The sequence below is a fragment of the Toxotes jaculatrix genome, chromosome 12, assembly GCF_017976425.1.
Source record: "Toxotes jaculatrix isolate fToxJac2 chromosome 12, fToxJac2.pri, whole genome shotgun sequence".
In the NCBI taxonomy this organism is placed as follows: domain Eukaryota; kingdom Metazoa; phylum Chordata; class Actinopteri; family Toxotidae; genus Toxotes; species Toxotes jaculatrix.
This window is the reverse complement of record NC_054405.1, coordinates 21438869-21457161: the sequence shown is the minus strand read 5'-3', so window position 1 is coordinate 21457161 and position 18293 is coordinate 21438869. Positions and strand designations below refer to the sequence as shown.

Sequence of the window (18293 nt, the reverse complement as noted above, 5' to 3'; positions counted from 1 at the left end):
CTCCTCCGTGTATGTGTCTGAGCATGAGCGGGGGATAACGTCTGTTGACAGGCGTGCCGGCCAGCGAGCTGGCTGGCTGTTCCTCCGGCAGTGAACACAATGACGAGATGGCAACAGGCACTCAGCATAGCACGTGCTCTCAGTTGCCATCGCAACCTGCCCTTGGATACAGCGTGCTGGTTGGACGTTTCGAACGGTTGTTGTTCTGTGAGGCTGATGAAACCTCGTGGGTGAGGGAGGGCAAGCGGTACCGCATGTAGCTTATTTCCAATCTTGGTAGAAAGTGTTGCTAGGCACATTAGGGGTCAGCTGGTAAACAAACACATGTATTTAATATATAATCAACCCCCTTCTCAACCCCAAAGACCTTAAACTTGCTGTTTGCCTCTTAAATCCAAGAGATGCTTCTAATTAGAGACAGATCAGGATGAAGTACTGATCCCAAACACTGTTACTGCTCAGTCAGAGAAACAGAAACATTTAAAGAGACTATCCTGACAGTTTAAATCACAGCTGGCTTTTCTGATTTAATCCTTTATGTTAAACTGACAATATTACAGTAATCTTCTAATTTTTGGAAACAGTTAAATACTTTATTACACAAAAATACATAAGACAAAACAAGCGTTCACAGCTGTGAACAAACAAAATGAACCGACAACAACAACAACTAATGAAAGGGATGCAAACTTCTCTACATTTTAAATTCTGGCAATATTTGAAAAAATAAAAAAACAAAGAAGTTGTTATAATTCCTAGCTGAAGAATTATCCAGTATGTGCTGTGATGCAGTCAATATCAAACAGGGTGTGTCATTTTTAATGGTTAAAGCCATGTTTCAATACACTTTCAGTGTTGTTCAGCTCTGGCAAATGAAAGCAAATATCCAGCAATCCTGTCTGCTTTCAAGGCTCCATGCTGGAGGAAGAGAACAAAGAAAAAGTGTGTGTGGCCTCGAGTGGCCCGATCGATACAGCATTGTGCTGAGTGTGCAGGCTGCCTGATGAAATCCTGCACAAATAAACATTCTGCTCTTAGCGTGCACTCACTCTGCACTGACACATACAGAGAAGATGGTGCCATGAGCCACAGGAGCTGAGCTGACAACATGATTGATTACAAGCACAGGCAGCCTTTGTTTCACCACCCGTAATCAGAACAAAGCGGGATGGAAGCTGTGTTAGTGTGTGTAGGTGTTTGTGCACAAGGTAAGGATGGGATAAAAGGTGTTACTGAGGGAATGCTGTTGAACTGAAACTTAGAGAGGGAAGCATTACTGTAAAGGTAGGGGCAAGGAGTGAGGGTTAAAGCCTCGTGTTGCACACCTGGACAAAGGACCCACCCAGACACGCTGACGTCCATCACTGTCACACCTCATCACAGCCCTCCTGAAGGCCAGCTTCGATCTCCTCCAGCCTCTGTGCCATGGACATGACCAGCATTTTCATCTGGGAAGGGTTGGGAAAAGAGGTAGATTTTCGTTGGTGCAGGGTCTGGGATGTGTGGATGAGCAGAAAGGGTAGAATAGCAGAAAAATGAGTTGAGAGCGGATGGAACGGGTGGATATGGAAGAGTCCAAACAGGGAAGAAATGAAGGAGAAAATTGGACAGGTGGGAAATGAGGGGAACAGCAGGGAGCAGTGAAGAGGAAAGAAGGGAGGAGTAAAGATAATTTGAAAAAGGGAACCACGAGGGAGAGTGACAAAACCCAGAGGGGAAGTGGTCGGGGATGGATGGGTATGGAGGGGGTGAGCGGGGTGGGCAGGTCACTGAGTGTATAAGATTACAAGTGTCTACGAGTAAGACAGACAGAATACATTAACTCTGGCGGCAGGGTTGATGAGCATCATCGTCATCAGATACAGTACAGCTGAGGACAAACACTATGCATGTAACGCTTGAGTGTGAGGCTGGGTATCGTTTGAAACGTTAGTCCTAGTGATAGAACTTTTTTCGATACCTGACTTTGAGAAACAGTACGTTTTTCTTGCAAAAAACATTTTAGGTGACACCATAAAGTGCTGAATTTCAAAAACAATGTGAGCTGTGGGAAGAAAAAGCTCTTACAAGCTGAAAAGTTTTATCAAGAAAATGGATTGTGTGAGCTGACCACACAACTCTGGGCACAAACTAAAACACGACGCTGATGAAAAGTTACGAGAGTACGACAGACACGTGATGTAAGATCTCCTAACAATAACGATGCCGTGAGGCCCACCTAAAATTAATACAATCAGTTTGCAGTCATAGTCAGATTAATCTTAAGCCTACCGAATAATACTGAGAGTAAACACAGCCAATGACGAGGTGGATTTAAGTGGTAACCTACATATTAACATAACCTACATACTAGGATAATATGAGGCAAACCTATTAATTTCATTAGATAGTGCTCTTTGAGTGGCACGGTGCAGCAGCATAATTACATGAGACGAACTAAAGAGTTGATCTATTTAGATTTTTTTTTTTTTTTTTTTTTGGTGGGTCACAAAACTGGAAACACAAGACAAAACAAAAGACAAAACATAAATATACCTGGAAACTAACTGACGAAGTGACAGACACATTAATCACATGGTAATTAGTGTGTGACAACACAGGTACACATGAACTCTCCTAAAGGGCTGTAAAGTATATCTAATGTACTGTTGCTCGTGTGGAATGTTTTTTCTTCTACGAGCAGTAAAACCTGTTTAAAATGCACTGCTGCACAGATAACATCTTATAATTCAATGGACCAGTTGCCACCTGCAGGTAATTCAAAAAAAAACACTGCCAAGTGAAACAAAATGCCAAACATACATTAAGTTATAACGACAAAGACACTTTATGATCACAACATGTTTTTGCTCTGACAAAGATTCCTCAACATGCTCCCCATCAGATCCATTGTCCCTGGTGCAAGAGTGTGGGAGGGCTGGCAGGTAGTCCTGCATGTTATCACCACCTACTGGCCAATGTCTGGTTTTATGGATATTTTTTAAACAAAGGATGATTTAGATTAACTTTGGGAATCACTACACAATTCCAGTGAAAATGTCAGCTGTCTAGATTTTCACATTTTAAAAGGTACTGCTAAAACTGGAAAGGAATTGAACGATGAAATAAACAGAAATTTATTAACAGGAACAGATTTGAATGTTAACATTGAATCCTACAGAAAATATACTTCTTTATTTGAATCTACGCTAAAATGGTTCAGACAATGCATCTGTTTGCAGGGGATGACATTGAAGATGAGGTAATGTCTGAATGTCTCAGAGTCTGCCCATCACAGCAGTGAGGGCTTCCCAGAACTAAGCTGATGTCATCTTCAGTACAACCTGTGCATTGATAATCAATGAGGAAAGAGTTGAACGTAAGGAATGTGAAATTTACTGGCATCCAGACAATGACACACACACAGAACTGTGACTCCTGCTATAAGTGGTGGGATGCGTACGTTAAATCTTTCATCATTTTTACACATCAACAACACAATTTTGAGGACTAAACTCCACCTGTGCTTGGAAAAACAGCCATGGTTATTCACACAGCAATGAGCTTTGCAGCAGATGTTCTGCTCAGCAAACGAAACATTTTATCTCACAGCAAGACAATATCAGGGGAACCAAACAAAGGAAAGCAGCAGCAGTAATTTACCTCTGTCAGCTGTTGTTCAACAATGCCTCTGTACTCCAGTGTGACCGGCTGCTCTTTGGGGCCCTCTGCTGCCAACATCTGGCTTGCAGATCCAAGCACATAGCTGAAAAAGATTTACAGTGTGGTATTAGGGTGCTAAATGCAGGTGCAGAAATAACCCCCCCCCACCCATAAATGTTTCATCAATTATGTAATGATAGAATATTTTGCATTTAAGCGTCTGGGTTTTATTTCTACTTTATTCTACTGGGTCAAGTAAATTTTCTCTGGTCATTTTCACAAGAATAATTTGTTGATATTTCATAAATGAGTGTCCATGTTTTTAAGGTTTGAGAAAAGAAAAAAGATATTCATGTCCATCTTTCCTCATACAATAAATCTCAATTTATATTCTCAGATAATGTACAGAGCTGAATGTAATGAAAGTGCACCTGCGTGCTCTGTTGTTCATTTTTATGTCTTTAAAGATTCCCACCAATAACCCAGGCCTTGAACATACCTGTCGATGTCTGCTACGTTAAAACAGAATGCAAATCTCTTGTGGTCCATGTTCTTAGGCGTGGATGCATAAACCATGCCAAGCACAGAGTGGCAGCCCCGACAGAAGAGATCCATGATCAGACTGTGGAGGAAAAATTACAGGAAAAATGTAAAAAAGAGTTTGGCCCAAATTAGACAGTGACACCAATTTAATCCAACAAGTACTCAAACAGTGTTATACTGTATACTGCTCTTACCAGAGAGATTTTTTGCTTGCTTCATAAAGTCGAGTTTCCTTTCCAACCAAGACGTTTTCAGTGACCCCTGAAACCAAAACATCACAAACATCAGCAGCGTAGCGTGTACAGGTTGTCCAAAATAAAAAATAAAACTGATTTGTGTCTGTTGTACTTCATGTGCAAGGCTGGATTACAACTCACAGTAGTGGGTTAGTTAGTTACCACTCACTAAGTGGGTTGGTGCCAGGGGGATCCAGACCCTTAGGGGCCCAAAAATAATTTATCAAAACTGCTGTCATTAATTTTTCTTTAATTGAGAAGGTGATCAACTCATAATTGACTTTCTATTTCACTGGTTGGTTTCTGGGTGCCTGAAGAAATAGTGCAACTGCAATGTAATACAGAGGTCAGCAGTGGTCCTGTTCATGTGTGTGTTTCAGGTAATGAACCCATGTTTTCTTCCCGTTGTGGACAAGTGTGTTACCAAAGGAAGGAGAGAAATCAATCTAAAACCCAGACTCACGCTTCAGTCTGATTTGGTTTTGGCTGTCTTCACTTCCGTCCCAGAACAGTGAGTCCCCAACAGGTAACTTGCACTTCCCGCAGATGAAAACCACAGGACTGTCGTCCTCGTCCTCCTCTCCCTGGCCAAACAGCTTTTCCTCGACGGCGGAGGAGTCGATGCTGGACGCCTCAAACGTGGTATCTACACTTTTCTGTCGGTATTTTGCCGGCTTTTCGTCGACGGACATGGAGTCCATGCTGGACGTTTCAAACGTATTATTTTTACTTTTCTGTCGCTGTTTTGGTTTTGCAGATTTTCCCCTCGTCGCCATTTTTTTTACTTGATTCTCCCAAACAGTTTCAAACTTTGGCGGGTGGTGAGTACAGCGAGATCATCCTTTCTGCGCACTTCCGTCTTCGTCTCTCCACCGCGATGTGTTTTGTTTTTCCTGTTTTGGCTTATTGTCATCAGAAACCGGAGCAAATTTAATTTAAATATCAGCGTATTTAAATGTTTTTATTTATGAGTTGCAGACATATATAGACAAACTGAATGGCAAGCCAGATGTGCCTATACACAGTACAGTAAAACTAGCTGTTACGGTGAGTGAACTATCTTGACCTGATCTTTATCTTTGATACGTGAACCGGATAAACTTTGTTGAGAAAGCGAAATTAATGGTCTTGTGTTCATTTTATTCCTGTTTTGTTTGTCTTTGTTTAACTCTGCTCCAGCTGTCGTCTGTTTTTAATTTAGTCTAAAAATGTAAATCGTTGTTGTTAGTAAAAGTAGTCGGAACACATTTTTCATTGGTTGGTAACCAGGAAGTTATTAGAATAATTTTACGAGCGCGAAACCAAAACGCGAGTACTGTTGTTGTTTTTCTTTGGAGCTGCGGGACCGCTTCAGCTGTTGAAGGAGCTCATTATTTTGAGCTTTTTAGCTTTTTATTCGCCATGTGTGAAAAGATCAAGAAGGTAATGTCCAGTGTCTCGCTGTCATAACGTTTATAAGTTAATGCGGCTGTTACTTTTCGTTTACCCTCCGGCTTCACGTCTCTCCTCAGGTGAACAGCTGGCTCAGCGCGGTGTTTGGAGATCAGCCGGTGCCACAGTTCGAGGTCAACACCAGGACCGTGGACATCCTGTACCAGCTGGCTCAGTCCAGTGAAGCCCGGTGCAGTGACACAGCTCTGCTCATAGAGGACATCAAACAGAAGACATCAGAGTATCAGGCTGATGGTGAGTCACTGACAGACAGCAGAGGTCAGTGCTGTGAAGGTGGCTGATGGTTTACCACTCTTATTCAAGAGGCTTGAGGTCACTGCTGGTTTTTTATTTTTAGTAAAATGGTCAGTACATGTTATTGATACTGGCAGAAATGATAAGACTCAGTGTCTTTACAGGCTTAGTCAAGCGTAAGACAACACCGTTGTCCCTTAATTCACACCACTGAGAACTGACAGCATTTTTCACAGAACTGTGTTTTCTCCGTCCAGGTTCATATCTGCAGGATGTTCTTTTACAAACTGGTGGCCTGTCTTGTGCAAGCTTGTCAAAGCCCGCTGCAGACTACCTGTCGGCTTTAGTGGACAATGCTATGGTGCTTGGAGTGAGAGACACATCACTGGGCAGGTATGCTGTTATGGCGCTGCTTTTATTCTGTTTTCTGTTACGATTGTTGAGTCAAGACATGAAAATGTTAAGGAGACCATGAAAGATTTCTTTTTTTATTTCTTGTGTAGCTTTATGCCAGCAGTGAACAACCTCACCAACGAGCTCCTGGAAGCAGAGAAGTCAAACAGAAGACTTGAGAGGGAGGTCAGGGCGCTCAGGAAGAGACTGGGTGCTACTCTGGTGCTGCGCAGCACCTTACAAGAGTAAGAACATGGATGTTTCCATGTTGACGTACAACATGACCCTATTACTTTCTGACAGTGTTATAGCAAAAACAAGTTCTGGGTTATCATAAAAGCACAAAATCCAATCCCAACACACATGAAACCATTTGCTGCTGCATGCTGTTCTTCATCTGTAATCAGTGTTCTTAATTTTCTTAATTGTTTTCAGGGATATCAACAAAACCGTTAAGGCTCAAGCAGTGGAGAGCGCTAAAGCGGAGGAGAGGTTGCTCAACATGGATTTTGTGACCGCAAAGGCTAAAGAGCTCAGCAAAAGACGGGAGAGGGCAGAGGTATGTAATGGCTTTATATCTGTACTTGTAATAGCTGCATAATGCTTGTTAATTTGCAGGTACAATTTCCTACTAGTAAAAATGATAAGGCCCATTTTTGCATTTCACCCTGTTTATGTTCAAATAATCATGTCTTAGTGGGAAGGACATGCTGGATGAGAAGACTGAGCAAAATCTTACTAATGACAAGTTGCTATGCAGCCTGAAGAGGCGTAAATTATTGGTGTCCTCAGCCACCAGTAAGAGAATATTATAATTAACACAAGCAAAAAAAAAAAAAAAAATCAAGCAGTAAATGGCATAAAAATACTCAATTAGAAGGGTGAAATGGAAAGGATCAGGGGAACTTCTTCTGTGGAGTTAGCAGTTTAATTCTGTTTAGTATGAGACTGTATTTTGACCCTGTTATAATATGTTTTGTCTATCCTAAAGGCTCAACTTGTGTCCAGGAACATGGACAAGTCTATTACCCACCAGGCTATTGTGCAACTCTCTGAGGTATTTAGGCTTCTGCATGTGCACCGCAGTCATCACCATGGAAATGAAAATGTAAGACTGTCTGCTTTCAGGGTTTAAAACGTGTCATCTTATTTTTCTCTCTGCAGGAAGTCACCACACTCAAACAAGAAATAATCCCCTTGAAAAAGAAACTGGAGCCCTACATGGACCTAAGCCCAGTATGTTTGCTCTCAGTTTGTCTCTGTCTCATAAAAGTCTCAAGGAGAAACAACCAACAGTGCTTTCACAGTATCCTATCCTTTAACAAATTCAGTTTATGCTTATGTGCGTAATTTAGCTTTATTAAACCAACCTGACAGAATAATTGAACCAGTCTCCAGATATTTGGAAACAACTGCTGTATTTGGCTTTGCTAAACGTTTTTCCCTTCTAAACCACAACAGAGTCCGTCTCTTGCTCAAGTGAAAATAGAAGAAGCAAAAAGAGAATTGGTGAGTATCTAAAATGCTCATTCAATAATCAACATTCAGAAGTGGTTGCTTACTTTTTATGTTAATGCTCTTTTGTTTCCTCAATTACAGGCTGCACTTGATTCCCAACTTGAGATGAATGTAGATTTCAAGTGATGATGTTTCATAATGTTTTGAGCTGTACCTTTTCTGTGTTTTGAATAATAATAATAAAAGTTAATCGTTACGATGTCCCGGTGATTCTTTGTCATGTGTTGCAGCTTTTGTCTGCCTTTAAAGACCCTTTGAACCATAAGGCATTAGTTTGGAGAGTTAAAGTCAAAATTGATGTTTGTTAGTCAAAACTGCACAAACTACACAACTCACCAAATCTGTGCATCGTGTTTGGTAGCTTTCATCTTAAAAACACCTCATTGGATCAGTCTCCTTTCAGCATAAAATTTAGGCTCACTATCCACAAACTTTGTTCTTTTTTATATTCTGGTATTTCATCGACCTTTGAAAGCTGCTGTTAGTGCCAGTTAGTGTTGGCAGGTCAGTAACTATGTTGATTTGATGCGAGCTTGATACGTTTCTTACTTTAAAATTCTAAATGATTTAATCTATTTATATTTGATATGTACATACATCATATTCACTGTGATGCAGTTGCACATGATAAAGCAAATACGTCATAATGTTTCTCTCTGACGATCTGTCGATTAGTCTTTCAGTGCAGTTTAATCTCATGAGTCTGCCAGGAGAAAATGTAAATCATGATCCTTCTTTCCTTTGGTTGGACCTATTCTCTTTATCTTCACTTCCTGTTTATTACAAAACATCATCAACACTAATCAAGTGTTTTGTCTTGATTTTCGGGTTGCTGCAGTGTAATCGAGGGTTTGTGTTCCCACTTTGAATAAGTTTGTCAACATGTCTTAAGAAATTTTCTTTGATCGAGTTTATTTGCCAGATGCTTATTGAATGTCAGTCTCTCTGCTCCAACACACAGAGAGAACGTTGTTACTTTAAAAGCTTCATTGTGTTGATGAAATATTAAGAATAGGAACAAACAGCAATATGTTTTTCATTATTTTTAATGGAAATTTTGGAAGAATCTTTATAAGTAACTAGTGACACTTGTTCTTATTTATTTATTTAAAGGGTTATTTCTGTTGGTTTACATAAGAATCTCAATATCACCTGCTGAAACTTTTATATACATTAGTATTTTTTCCACTACACCTCAAAGCATGAAAGTTTTACTTTCCTGTTTGACCTATACGTCTGAATCTTGTCTCAAAAACAAGTCCGGGAAACATTTTGAGTTTGACAACAAAATTCCACAGGCTTTGGAGGGATAACAGCACATGAAAGGGGTTTTGGAGCCACTCCCTGGTGCCTACAGCTAAAGTATAGCAAATGGAACCAGCTTGGGGGGGCAGGGGGAGGGCTGTTGACCACTTTGTATGCAAAATTTCACCACCCAGTTCCTCCCCCTGTCTGTCTCCCCCCCTGGAGCTGAGCGTGGAGACCCCAACATCTCTGTCAGCTTGACTGTTGTAGGTCTGCGCTGCTGTCTGACATGGAGATTGACCGGTTACCATGGAGTGGGTCATGGATGTGGGCCGGGGAGCGATTTACCCAGTAGGCCCCCTTCTTCATTCAAAGGCACCATGGTTAGGACATCAGGCGTTTATGAAAAGAAACAGAATCAAAATATCATCCACTTGAAACTTGATCTTTGTAGATTAAAAAACAAAAACAACACTGACTTACCACTGATGTCAACTTGGGGGACACACACAGACATCACACAACACACAAAGCATCATTACCACAAATCAAATGTGTTGTCTCTTTTGTCTGTGCCTTCTAATTCAAGCCTTGGTTTCCTGAGCAAATGTTTTGACAATGTGCTGTCCCAGTATTTTACTTTCACAGCCAGCTGCATATTAAACATCACTCTATCTCTTCCTGTGTAAACTGTAACACAGGCTCTATCTTTATTATCTATTATTAATTTTGCACTGGGCAGGTGTTCCACAATTTGACAGTTAATTAGAGGTAGGCTGGAACTCAGGCAATGAAAAATAACCCAGAGCAATCTTTAAAACCATTTGAGTTTTGTTGATTTGCACAGGTTAAAATCAAATAAATTGCATTTAAATGCAGGGAAAGGAGGGAAATCATCTCTAACCTCAAATAAATTAACGCAGATTTAATATCTATTTTAAAAAATAATGTACTTTACACGTGTGAATTTAAGCAGGGAAGAATGAAGAAAGGCAGAAAAGAGAACGAAAGGAGGAAATGAACAGAATGAAAACATTTAGCCATAATCCAAAAAGTAAACATGTGGGGAGGGAGGGGGGCGGCTGCGTCATACCACTGTGTGACTGTGTGTCGCCCCTCTTCGCTTTAAAATAGTTTTATCTGCCACGCCCACGCTATAATTCCCACTCAGCTGTTACTGAAAGACGCTTTCAGTTTCCACATGCATCCATTCACAAATCCGAGCCGTGGAACAGTAGGAAAGTCGGGCCGGGAGAATCGCCGCGCGTCGGACTGATCACCTCGTCTGTCAGTTTTGAACAACTTGTTGCGCAGCTGCTATTTCCAGCCTCCTCTGTGGTCCATTACTGCAGGGGCTGCTCTTATTTAGCAGCACACAGGCGCTGCTTTGTGCTTCAGTGGCTGTGTTCTGATATTTTCTGATGAGGAGAAGCACATGGATGAAGCGGCGGCTGATTTTCAGAAACCACGTCTCAGTGCGTATGGGCTATAAAAAAAGGATGAGGCTTGACATCGCGGACCCAGTGGAGTCATTTTTACCTTTTTGTATGGATTTTTTTTAATGAGGTGCCACAGTCTGCTGTTTGGAGTCTCTTTAATATGATCTCAGAGACGGGGGATGCGAGTCATGGGCTGGACGCGTCCTTGTCACGGACTAGACTGGAGCCGCAGCCTCTTCTGCCTAACTTTACTCCTGTGGACCAGACGCATGAATGGACTGGCTGACTTCTCAAGTAAGATCATGATGATGATGATGATGATGTGGGAGGAGGAAGAGGATAAATCAGGATGGGAATTAGAAGATCACAGGAGAGAGGATTTGTCCCAAGAAAACCCCCAAACAGAAAGTGTTGTCATTAGGTTTGATAATGGGCTCTATCTTTTTCATATTGTTCCCAAAATTCCATCTATTTGTCCCAGATATCCCTTTTGAGATTTGGCATGGAACGGCACACCTGTCTGAGATGCTGTAATGCTAAATGATGATATAAAAGACACACTGTGAGGAGTAAAAGATGCCTCCTCTGCAAAACAAATAATGTAAACACCTCAAGACAAGGGACACTGAATCAGGAGTAACTTAATCCCATCTGCACACCGTGCAACAAAGAAGGGTCATATTAGGTTGAATGCCAGTTGGCAGAATTTGCCACCCAGGAAAGAGGACTGGCAGTGCAGGCAGCACTTTGACGGGTGAGTTTTCAAAGCAACATGAGACAACTGACAGAGCTCCAAAGAGGCCAAACAATCTGATCCCAAACCACAGATGCAGCAGACTGCAAAAAAAGAAGAAAAAAAAAGAACTTCAGATCATTTCTTCCTTTTACTTGTGCCTATTTCTACTCCTTCAAATAAGAGTTGACACATAGGCCCCTCCTGGAAACACACACTCCCTTAGAGGGTTCCTTTGGTCATATGATTAAGTGGGTTTAAAGGGGCACTCCAGCAATTTTGTATTGCACCTCCATAAAATTGAGGGACACCTGTATACTGTACTTCCATGTGTATTACAGCCTGACCAGTGCCTTTTGTGTAACAGACTACCTGTCCAGGATCATCACCAGTCACTCTGCTCAGGCGTGTGACGGACAGCCCCTGCGACTCCACTGCCCACGTCACTCCACCATCTCCATCCAGTCTGCCTTCTACGGGAGCGGCGAGGCGTGGCTGTGCAAAGCAGACCAGGACCCTCAGCTCAGAGCCCACAACCACAGCTGTTCAGCTTTTACTGCTCTACAGGTGCTTTTTATGTGTGGGATATCCAGCACGTCTCACTCTCACTGGGTCACTTTGTGAACTGGTAACTAGTTACTGAACCTGGTGTTTGCGTTGCAGAAGCTGCTGTCTGAATGTCAGAGCCACAGAGATTGCCGGCTCCCTGTCAATCACCTGCTGTTTGGGAAGGATCCCTGTCCTGGCACTACCAAGTACCTCCATGTGGACTACAAGTGTAAACCCAGTGAGTTTAGAATCTCAGTTTCTACATGTTCCTCTTTGTTCACAACCATTTTTATTGTCATATACTGGTGGACGAGCAGCTGTACACAAAAATCCCACCACTTACTCCGTCCTAACCCCTGCCATCATTCACTATTTTTCCCCTCACTCAGCTGAACACAAAAGACATGTGACATGTGAGGGGGAGGACATGGTCCTGCGCTGTAAGCCCCCCAGGTTGCTGAACATCTATGCAGCTGTCTATGGGAGAAGTCTAGGCGAGACAGACACCTGCCCCTCACACCTGACAAGACCACCCCCATTTGGTGAGTCAACGGGATATTCAGTTTTCTCATACAGAACAGACGACTCCAGTGAAACCAGGAATAAAGCTTTAAAAACTACTCTGAAAATAGATTTTATTTTAGCACTTTACATAGAGGAAGAGAGGAAATTAAGTTTTCCTGTTAATTAGCAGAAGTGTTAGCTGACAGTAATTTAAAAAGAAAAACTGTTGCTTTGTGAACAAAATCAGCGCTGTGTCCAAAGTCATTCTGTCAATTACCATTTACTGCATTATACTTACTCTCCCCTGTTTTATTATTTATTTGAGTGTTAAGATTGTCCTCTAAATAGTTTACTCAACATTTCCCACAGTGGAAAAGTGACTTATCTGGTCATTAAAAACTTTAGAATGAGCGAAATAAAACATTTGGAGATTGTGACATTAAACAAACATAGATGCACTGAATCATATATTTGCTTTTCTGGGGGAAAAAAAATCTCAGATGGCTGCCAAAAAAAGGTGAGTTCATCGAAGTTAAACTACAACCAAAGTCCCGCTAAAGACTGGATCAGTGGTTTGGCTGTCGCAGCTGAATATCAGTGAGGTTGCTGAGTATTAATCACACACTCTCAGAACATGTTCCAGTGGTTGCCTCTGAGTTTCTCTATCTTTTGCTCCCTGCAGAGTGTCTCAACCACGAGGCTGTACACTTGGTGTCCAAGTCCTGCTACAGCAAACAGAAGTGTGTTGTTGCCGTCAGCAACCAGACCTTTAGGGACCCCTGCTTTCCAGGAACCAGGAAGTACCTCAGCGTGATCTATTCTTGTGGTAGGACTCTTTGTGCTTCCTCATTCACAAAATATAATTACATGCCGGGTGATAGATTTGAGAGAGTTTTCCAAAGAGGAACACGTCATGTCTGTTTTTGTTTTTGCCTTATTCATTATCTGACGGCTCCAACAGTGAACGTTTGCAGTTTCCTACAGTGAATTCTTATCTGCTGATCAGCTTGTCTTATCGTATCACACCCAATAACACAGTAGCAGGGAATAATAGACTGTGAGCTTGGATTTGCGGGTTGAGTCTGACATCCTGGTAAACTTCCTGCAACTGGCACAAATGCCAGTGAGGTCATCCAGCCACATTGTTGGTGTATAATAATTTGGAGTTGTGACTTTAGCCTGGTGGTGAAAGGATTCTTCTGACTGGCTCTGAAGAAATCTCCATCTATCACAAAACAATGTGTGTTAACCTTGTTGGCCAGTTATCAACACAACTGAACAGAAAGTGTTTATAATTTGAGAGTGTACTTCCATTGCAGGCCCAGTTTTATTCTGAGGTTTGGACGTGGGAAGTGGTGCTGATTAATGGTCCACTGTAGATTCACCAACTGTAAGATTATCCTCTGTCTTGATTCCAACAGTGCCACAGACTTTGCTGAGGGAGGCAGACCCGAACATATTCAGCTCCACCTCATCTCCTGCTGTGGACACAGAAAAAGGTAACAGCATTATGCGACCTGTTGCAGTTCCAGGTTTTTATGGCTTTTTCTCCTATTATCATATTGCTAATTTTCACAACAGTTTCTCCTGTAGATCTAGAGGAACCTTTCTCTAAAGGGTCAAGACGGCCAGAAAACTCAGGAGCGATGATGAGCAACTCTCTCCTGACCTACGCCTACATTAAAGGTAAATCTTATCAACATTCATGTGCTCATGAATGCACTCATATGCCTAATCGAAGCTTTCTTACATCTTCTCCCTTCATTTCCTGCACAGAGCATCCAGAAATGGCAGCTCTGCTGTTCACCTCCAGCGTGTGTGTCGGTCTTCTGCTCACACTCCTGGCTGTATCAGTCAGAGTGACCTGCAGAGGGCGCCGGCTCAAAGATCACAAACTCACATCCAAGCCTCACAGCCAGACTCCCAGCTGCCAGGGGGACAATGATGATGATGATGACGAAGAAGAAGAAGAAGATGGTGATGATGATGATGGAGAAGAAACGGAAAGCTCTTTAATCTCAGCTGCAGAGAGGAAGGCAATGTATGGCTGGGAGGAAGTGACTTATGTGAGCGAGGCAGCCGAGCGGGCAGAGAGGATCGAGCGCAGAGAGATGATCATACAGGAGATTTGGATGAACGCCTATCTGAATGGCAGCTCATGTTAAATAAACTGTGACCGATGGATGCTTTTAAGCACCTTCAGGATTTTTTTCAGGATTCTCCCAGCCTTTGATTATCAACAAAACAAGAAACTTTTTTTTTACACTGTAAAGCAGTTTGTTGTGAGTTTTTCCATGTGTTTTGCAGGAGCATTCAGTTTGTGAAGAATGTACTGTTTAAGTAAAACTGCAGTACTTGCCATTTTTAAAGGATCAACAGGGTTTTATGCTGTAAACCGGGTGGTCGCATAAATTCCGTAATTGTTTAAATAGCGTATTTATTGACACTCACCACCAAATGAAGCTAAAATTTCAGGTTGAAAAACTGTTTACTGATACAAAAAGGGTGAAATCACTGGACTTGACAGAAGACACAAATTCATTCAAGAATATTACTGTGCTGATCCATCACTGAGGGGTCTCAGAACAGCTGCATCAGTGAAACTGATTTATCACTATAAACCAAAGAACATGTCAGGGAACGTGATCTGTTAGAACTCCTCCAGTTTGTCTAACGGCACCATGAAACGGTTTAATGACTGTCAGTGATCATCTTTCCTAACTTTGGTAAAAATCAGACACTTTTCCCTATGGTAGAACTACATTAGCGTTAATTAAAATTGGCAGCTGTTCATACCAGAGACCCAAGGTTTGTGTTCCAATTACACCTTCACCAACTTATTACTGTATTTCTTTAAAAGAGCCATCTGATTTGAATGTACAAAAGGTGGAATTATCCTTTAAATCCACTCATTATTTCCAGAATGTTTTTTTTTATGCAGTGTTCCTTTAAACCAGCCACACCTCTCTGAGTCACTTCATCAACTTTATTAACAGTTCTGCACAGTTCAACCATCCAGTGAATGAACTCACTCTGAGATCTACAACTTCCTCCTCCCTGCTGGGACGAGAACTGGAACAACGAACGACTATGTGGCAACTTCCTGCCTGAGAACAGCACTGACTTTCAGAGGTTTGCGTGTGTGCGTGTGTCACTGACCGGAGACAAAGAGAGGAAAGGTGCAGCATCCTTGTCCCTGCGCTCCAAGGGATGTAAAACAGTTTTTCAGTTGAAACACTGCTCCTGAAGCTTTGTTGAACATTAGCACATCATTAATGCAAAACGTATGAACAATGAGTATACGCACGCTACACTGGAAACTATTTTATTTTTTATTTACACAATAAAAATGTGCAGTAAATATAGATTAAACCTAAATGTTATTTTGTTTGCACAGCTTTGTTTGCACTCTCTGTCCAGATGTCTTCTTCACATTTCAGTGTGGTGAAAAACAAACATTAGGTGTTCACCCAGAAATACAAGCATTCGTCTGATCCTGCCTCAGTCATATCAACACATCTGCTGCATCTAATATCCTCCAATAAAACCTCCAACAGCACCAACAGGAAACAGACCTGGTGAGAGCAGCAGCTCCAAAGCGAGTATCAGAGTGGTAGTAGTCCTTATCTCGGTCCCCACTTGATGTTGGTGAGGCCTTGAAACTGTTTTTTGAGGGCCTGTCTGTCTGACCACTCTGAGTCCAGGTAGTTATCATCATCTGCCTCCTCCAGTTTCTGAAAATGTTACCAGGAGACAGTTAGAAAGGCACAGTCAGTACAAATAGGAATGTGTTTTTTTGGCTTTTATAGCTTTGCTTTGCCTTTCTTCACCTTGAGCTCCTCCTGCCTTCTGTGGTAATGCAGCATCATCTGTTTCTGCTGCTCATCAGTGACCAGCGGCTCTCTCGCTGGCGCCCCCTGCCCTTTCTGTGGGGAACAGCAACAAATGGATAACAATAAATCTCAATACCAGCAAAAAACACCAACACCACAAAAATACTCACATTAGTTCTCACCTTTTGGATTTTGACCACAAGCTTTGTCTTTTCATTTTTGCCGATATAGTCCTGCAGTTTTTTCCCCCTCTGCATCTCTTTGGCAGCCCACCATAGCTGGCACTCGTCCTCTGCGATCACCTGCAGAGATGCCTGAGGTAGGGAGACAGATGGAGAGGGCAGAAGCAGAGGAATGAGGGAATAGAGAAAGGTGAAGAAAGAAATTCTTAAGGAAACAGCTACAGCTACATGAATTTAAATTTCAATTATCCTAGAGGCAGTTTTAATTTTAATTTTAAATTAACTGTAATAAAGCTTTATAAAAACAATAGCAACTGCAGTAACATAAGCCTGTGTTGTTGACTGAAAATTGATTCTATATAGCCATCAGCCAATAGCTGCAAGGAAACTGATATCAGCTGTTTACCTGTGTTCCTGAAAGGTCTTCCCGGTCCTCAAACTCCATCCTGATAGGGTCATGAGGAGGCAGTCCCATGGGGTACACAATCATAACGGCACCCCTTAGCTGATCCAAGGCTTCTTTTACCATCTCCATGGTGACACAAACGTTAGCCTGAACTTGTTTCTGAAAGGTAAAGAAAGAGACCAATTTTTTAAAAAAAATCTGACCCTTGGTGAACAAACCAATGTAAGATTCAGTGTTAACTCTAATACTCACTTTGGAGATCAGTGCTTTGGCTTCCTCCATTGTTTTCATCAGTACCTCTTTCATTTTATCATTTGGAGCTGGTAGAAGGTAAAGAGATGTGTGGTCAGATTACCAAAATCAACCAACAACAAGGAACATAATATGTCAAGATCTTCAAGGCAACATTTAATAATTATTTTGTTAAACTACATAGCCTACGATCAAGAGCCAGAGTCTTACCATGTCCATTCCTCCTCCCAATCTCATCCTTCCTAAATACAGGCCCTCCGCTCGGCACACACTTGTCTTCCCATTCATCTCTCAGTTTCAGCTCCACAACCTGCTCCTCTGTCAGCCCCTGCATGTTAGGTGGCAGTGTGATGCCATGGTCTGCAAGCTCCGGGATCTCTGAGGGTACAGAAAAAAAAAACACAAGCAAACCAATGTCAATGTGTCCTACTAGACTGAAACTGCTGTTACTTATTATTAAAACACAGAAACATTCACAGATCCCAGGACTTTGTGGTTCAGCTGAACTAGGAAAGCAGTTTTACAATGGTGTGAATGAAGCTTTTCAGTGTGTACAGGAAGCGCAGGGTATGCCAGTTTCACCTGAGCATATTCTGTCCACTTTCAGTCTCCCGTTGTAAATGGCTGTAATTTGCTGGATCACCGTCTCCAGAGGCGCGTCCACGGTGGTGCTGAAAAGAAACTGGCTCTCGTCTCCGCGCTTCACATGCAGCTGCACCATCCTGCACCGTGGTTCACCGCCTGTTTAAACTCCTGAAAGAGACGACGAGGGAACTGAAGTCAACCGAACAACGGTTGACTTCAGTTCCAGGAAAACACAGTAACCATAGCAACAGTCGTGCGCGGACGCTTCCAGAAAACACTACCGCTAGCCGTTAGCTAGCTAGCTAGCTGATTTAAGTGTTTTACATTGACAGGCTCAGTCCGTTAAAAGGTTTTTTTCCTATAGCGACTGAAATTTGTAATAATACATACCTGAGAAGTGAAACGACAAACACAAGACGACACCACACTGTTCAAACTGGGCTCACAGTTTGTTTACAACCTGTGGCATTACTTCCTGCAGCCTCCATGAGGACTCCCGGTCTATGGTCCGGAGACTCTTCTTCCTGTGAACGTTTAACGGCAGGTT

At 42.1% G+C, this 18293-nt stretch overlaps 4 protein-coding genes across 8 annotated transcripts; 2 read left to right on the top strand and 2 right to left on the bottom strand.

Annotated features, from left to right (window-relative positions):
• Positions 1-21: 21 nt before the first annotated feature.
• Positions 22-5223, bottom strand: mis18a (MIS18 kinetochore protein A). Its single transcript, XM_041051774.1, has 5 exons — positions 4885-5223; positions 4380-4446; positions 4142-4264; positions 3643-3745; positions 22-1448 (listed from the first exon to the last, which is right to left on the bottom strand). Exons 1-5 carry the CDS (start codon positions 5195-5197, stop codon positions 1368-1370), a joined length of 687 nt encoding a protein of 228 aa, XP_040907708.1. The 5' UTR covers positions 5198-5223; the 3' UTR covers positions 22-1367.
• A 318-nt stretch (positions 5224-5541) lies between these two features.
• Positions 5542-8217, top strand: haus1 (HAUS augmin-like complex, subunit 1). Its single transcript, XM_041051797.1, has 9 exons — positions 5542-5843; positions 5933-6107; positions 6365-6500; positions 6611-6745; positions 6936-7059; positions 7492-7557; positions 7665-7736; positions 7962-8009; positions 8100-8217. The coding sequence occupies exons 1-9, from the start codon at positions 5823-5825 to the stop codon at positions 8142-8144; spliced, it is 822 nt and encodes a 273-aa protein (XP_040907731.1). The 5' UTR covers positions 5542-5822; the 3' UTR covers positions 8145-8217.
• Positions 8218-10454: 2237 nt separating this feature from the next.
• On the top strand, positions 10455-15708 carry eva1c (eva-1 homolog C (C. elegans)). Of its 3 annotated transcripts, none has more exons than XM_041052133.1 (8): positions 10455-10996; positions 11803-12002; positions 12099-12222; positions 12374-12526; positions 13171-13314; positions 13910-13987; positions 14082-14174; positions 14265-15708. In XM_041052133.1, exons 1-8 carry the CDS (start codon positions 10882-10884, stop codon positions 14651-14653), a joined length of 1296 nt encoding a protein of 431 aa, XP_040908067.1. In that variant the 5' UTR covers positions 10455-10881; the 3' UTR covers positions 14654-15708. The 3 variants fall into 3 exon arrangements, with proteins under 3 accessions (XP_040908067.1, XP_040908066.1, XP_040908068.1); XM_041052132.1 differs by having other exon boundaries at positions 14070-14174; XM_041052134.1 differs by lacking the exon at positions 10455-10996 and adding an exon at positions 11048-11456 and having other exon boundaries at positions 14070-14174.
• On the bottom strand, positions 12588-18270 carry cfap298 (cilia and flagella associated protein 298). 3 transcript variants are annotated; one of them, XM_041052136.1, is made up of 9 exons: positions 18137-18270; positions 17744-17914; positions 17372-17539; positions 17162-17229; positions 16910-17068; positions 16504-16635; positions 16319-16414; positions 16064-16222; positions 12588-13969 (listed from the first exon to the last, which is right to left on the bottom strand). In XM_041052136.1, exons 2-8 carry the CDS (start codon positions 17880-17882, stop codon positions 16112-16114), a joined length of 873 nt encoding a protein of 290 aa, XP_040908070.1. In that variant the 5' UTR covers positions 17883-17914; positions 18137-18270; the 3' UTR covers positions 12588-13969; positions 16064-16111. The 3 variants fall into 3 exon arrangements, with proteins under 3 accessions (XP_040908070.1, XP_040908069.1, XP_040908071.1); XM_041052135.1 differs by lacking the exon at positions 12588-13969 and having other exon boundaries at positions 15808-16222; XM_041052137.1 differs by lacking the exon at positions 12588-13969 and having other exon boundaries at positions 15808-16222; positions 17744-17911; positions 18137-18241.
• Positions 18271-18293: the final 23 nt, after the last annotated feature.

Coding starts and splice junctions, on each gene's coding strand:
- mis18a (XM_041051774.1), bottom strand. CDS start 5,197: ATGGCGACGAGGGGAAAATCTGCAAAACCAAAACAGCGACAGAAAAGT. Junction 4,265..4,379: donor GCAAGCAAAAAATCTCTCTG/GTAAGAGCAGTA, acceptor TTTCCTCCACAG/TCTGATCATGGATCTCTTCT. Junction 1,449..3,642: donor TTGAACAACAGCTGACAGAG/GTAAATTACTGC, acceptor AACCCTTCCCAG/ATGAAAATGCTGGTCATGTC.
- haus1 (XM_041051797.1), top strand. CDS start 5,823: ATGTGTGAAAAGATCAAGAAG. Junction 6,501..6,610: donor AGAGACACATCACTGGGCAG/GTATGCTGTTAT, acceptor TTTCTTGTGTAG/CTTTATGCCAGCAGTGAACA. Junction 6,746..6,935: donor CTGCGCAGCACCTTACAAGA/GTAAGAACATGG, acceptor AATTGTTTTCAG/GGATATCAACAAAACCGTTA.
- eva1c (XM_041052132.1), top strand. CDS start 10,882: ATGCGAGTCATGGGCTGGACGCGTCCTTGTCACGGACTAGACTGGAGC. Junction 10,997..11,802: donor TGGACTGGCTGACTTCTCAA/GTAAGATCATGA, acceptor TTTGTGTAACAG/ACTACCTGTCCAGGATCATC. Junction 13,315..13,909: donor CAGCGTGATCTATTCTTGTG/GTAGGACTCTTT, acceptor TGATTCCAACAG/TGCCACAGACTTTGCTGAGG.
- cfap298 (XM_041052136.1), bottom strand. CDS start 17,882: ATGGTGCAGCTGCATGTGAAGCGCGGAGACGAGAGCCAGTTTCTTTTC. Junction 17,069..17,161: donor CCAAAGCACTGATCTCCAAA/GTGAGTATTAGA, acceptor TTTACCTTTCAG/AAACAAGTTCAGGCTAACGT. Junction 16,415..16,503: donor TTGTGGTCAAAATCCAAAAG/GTGAGAACTAAT, acceptor TGTTCCCCACAG/AAAGGGCAGGGGGCGCCAGC.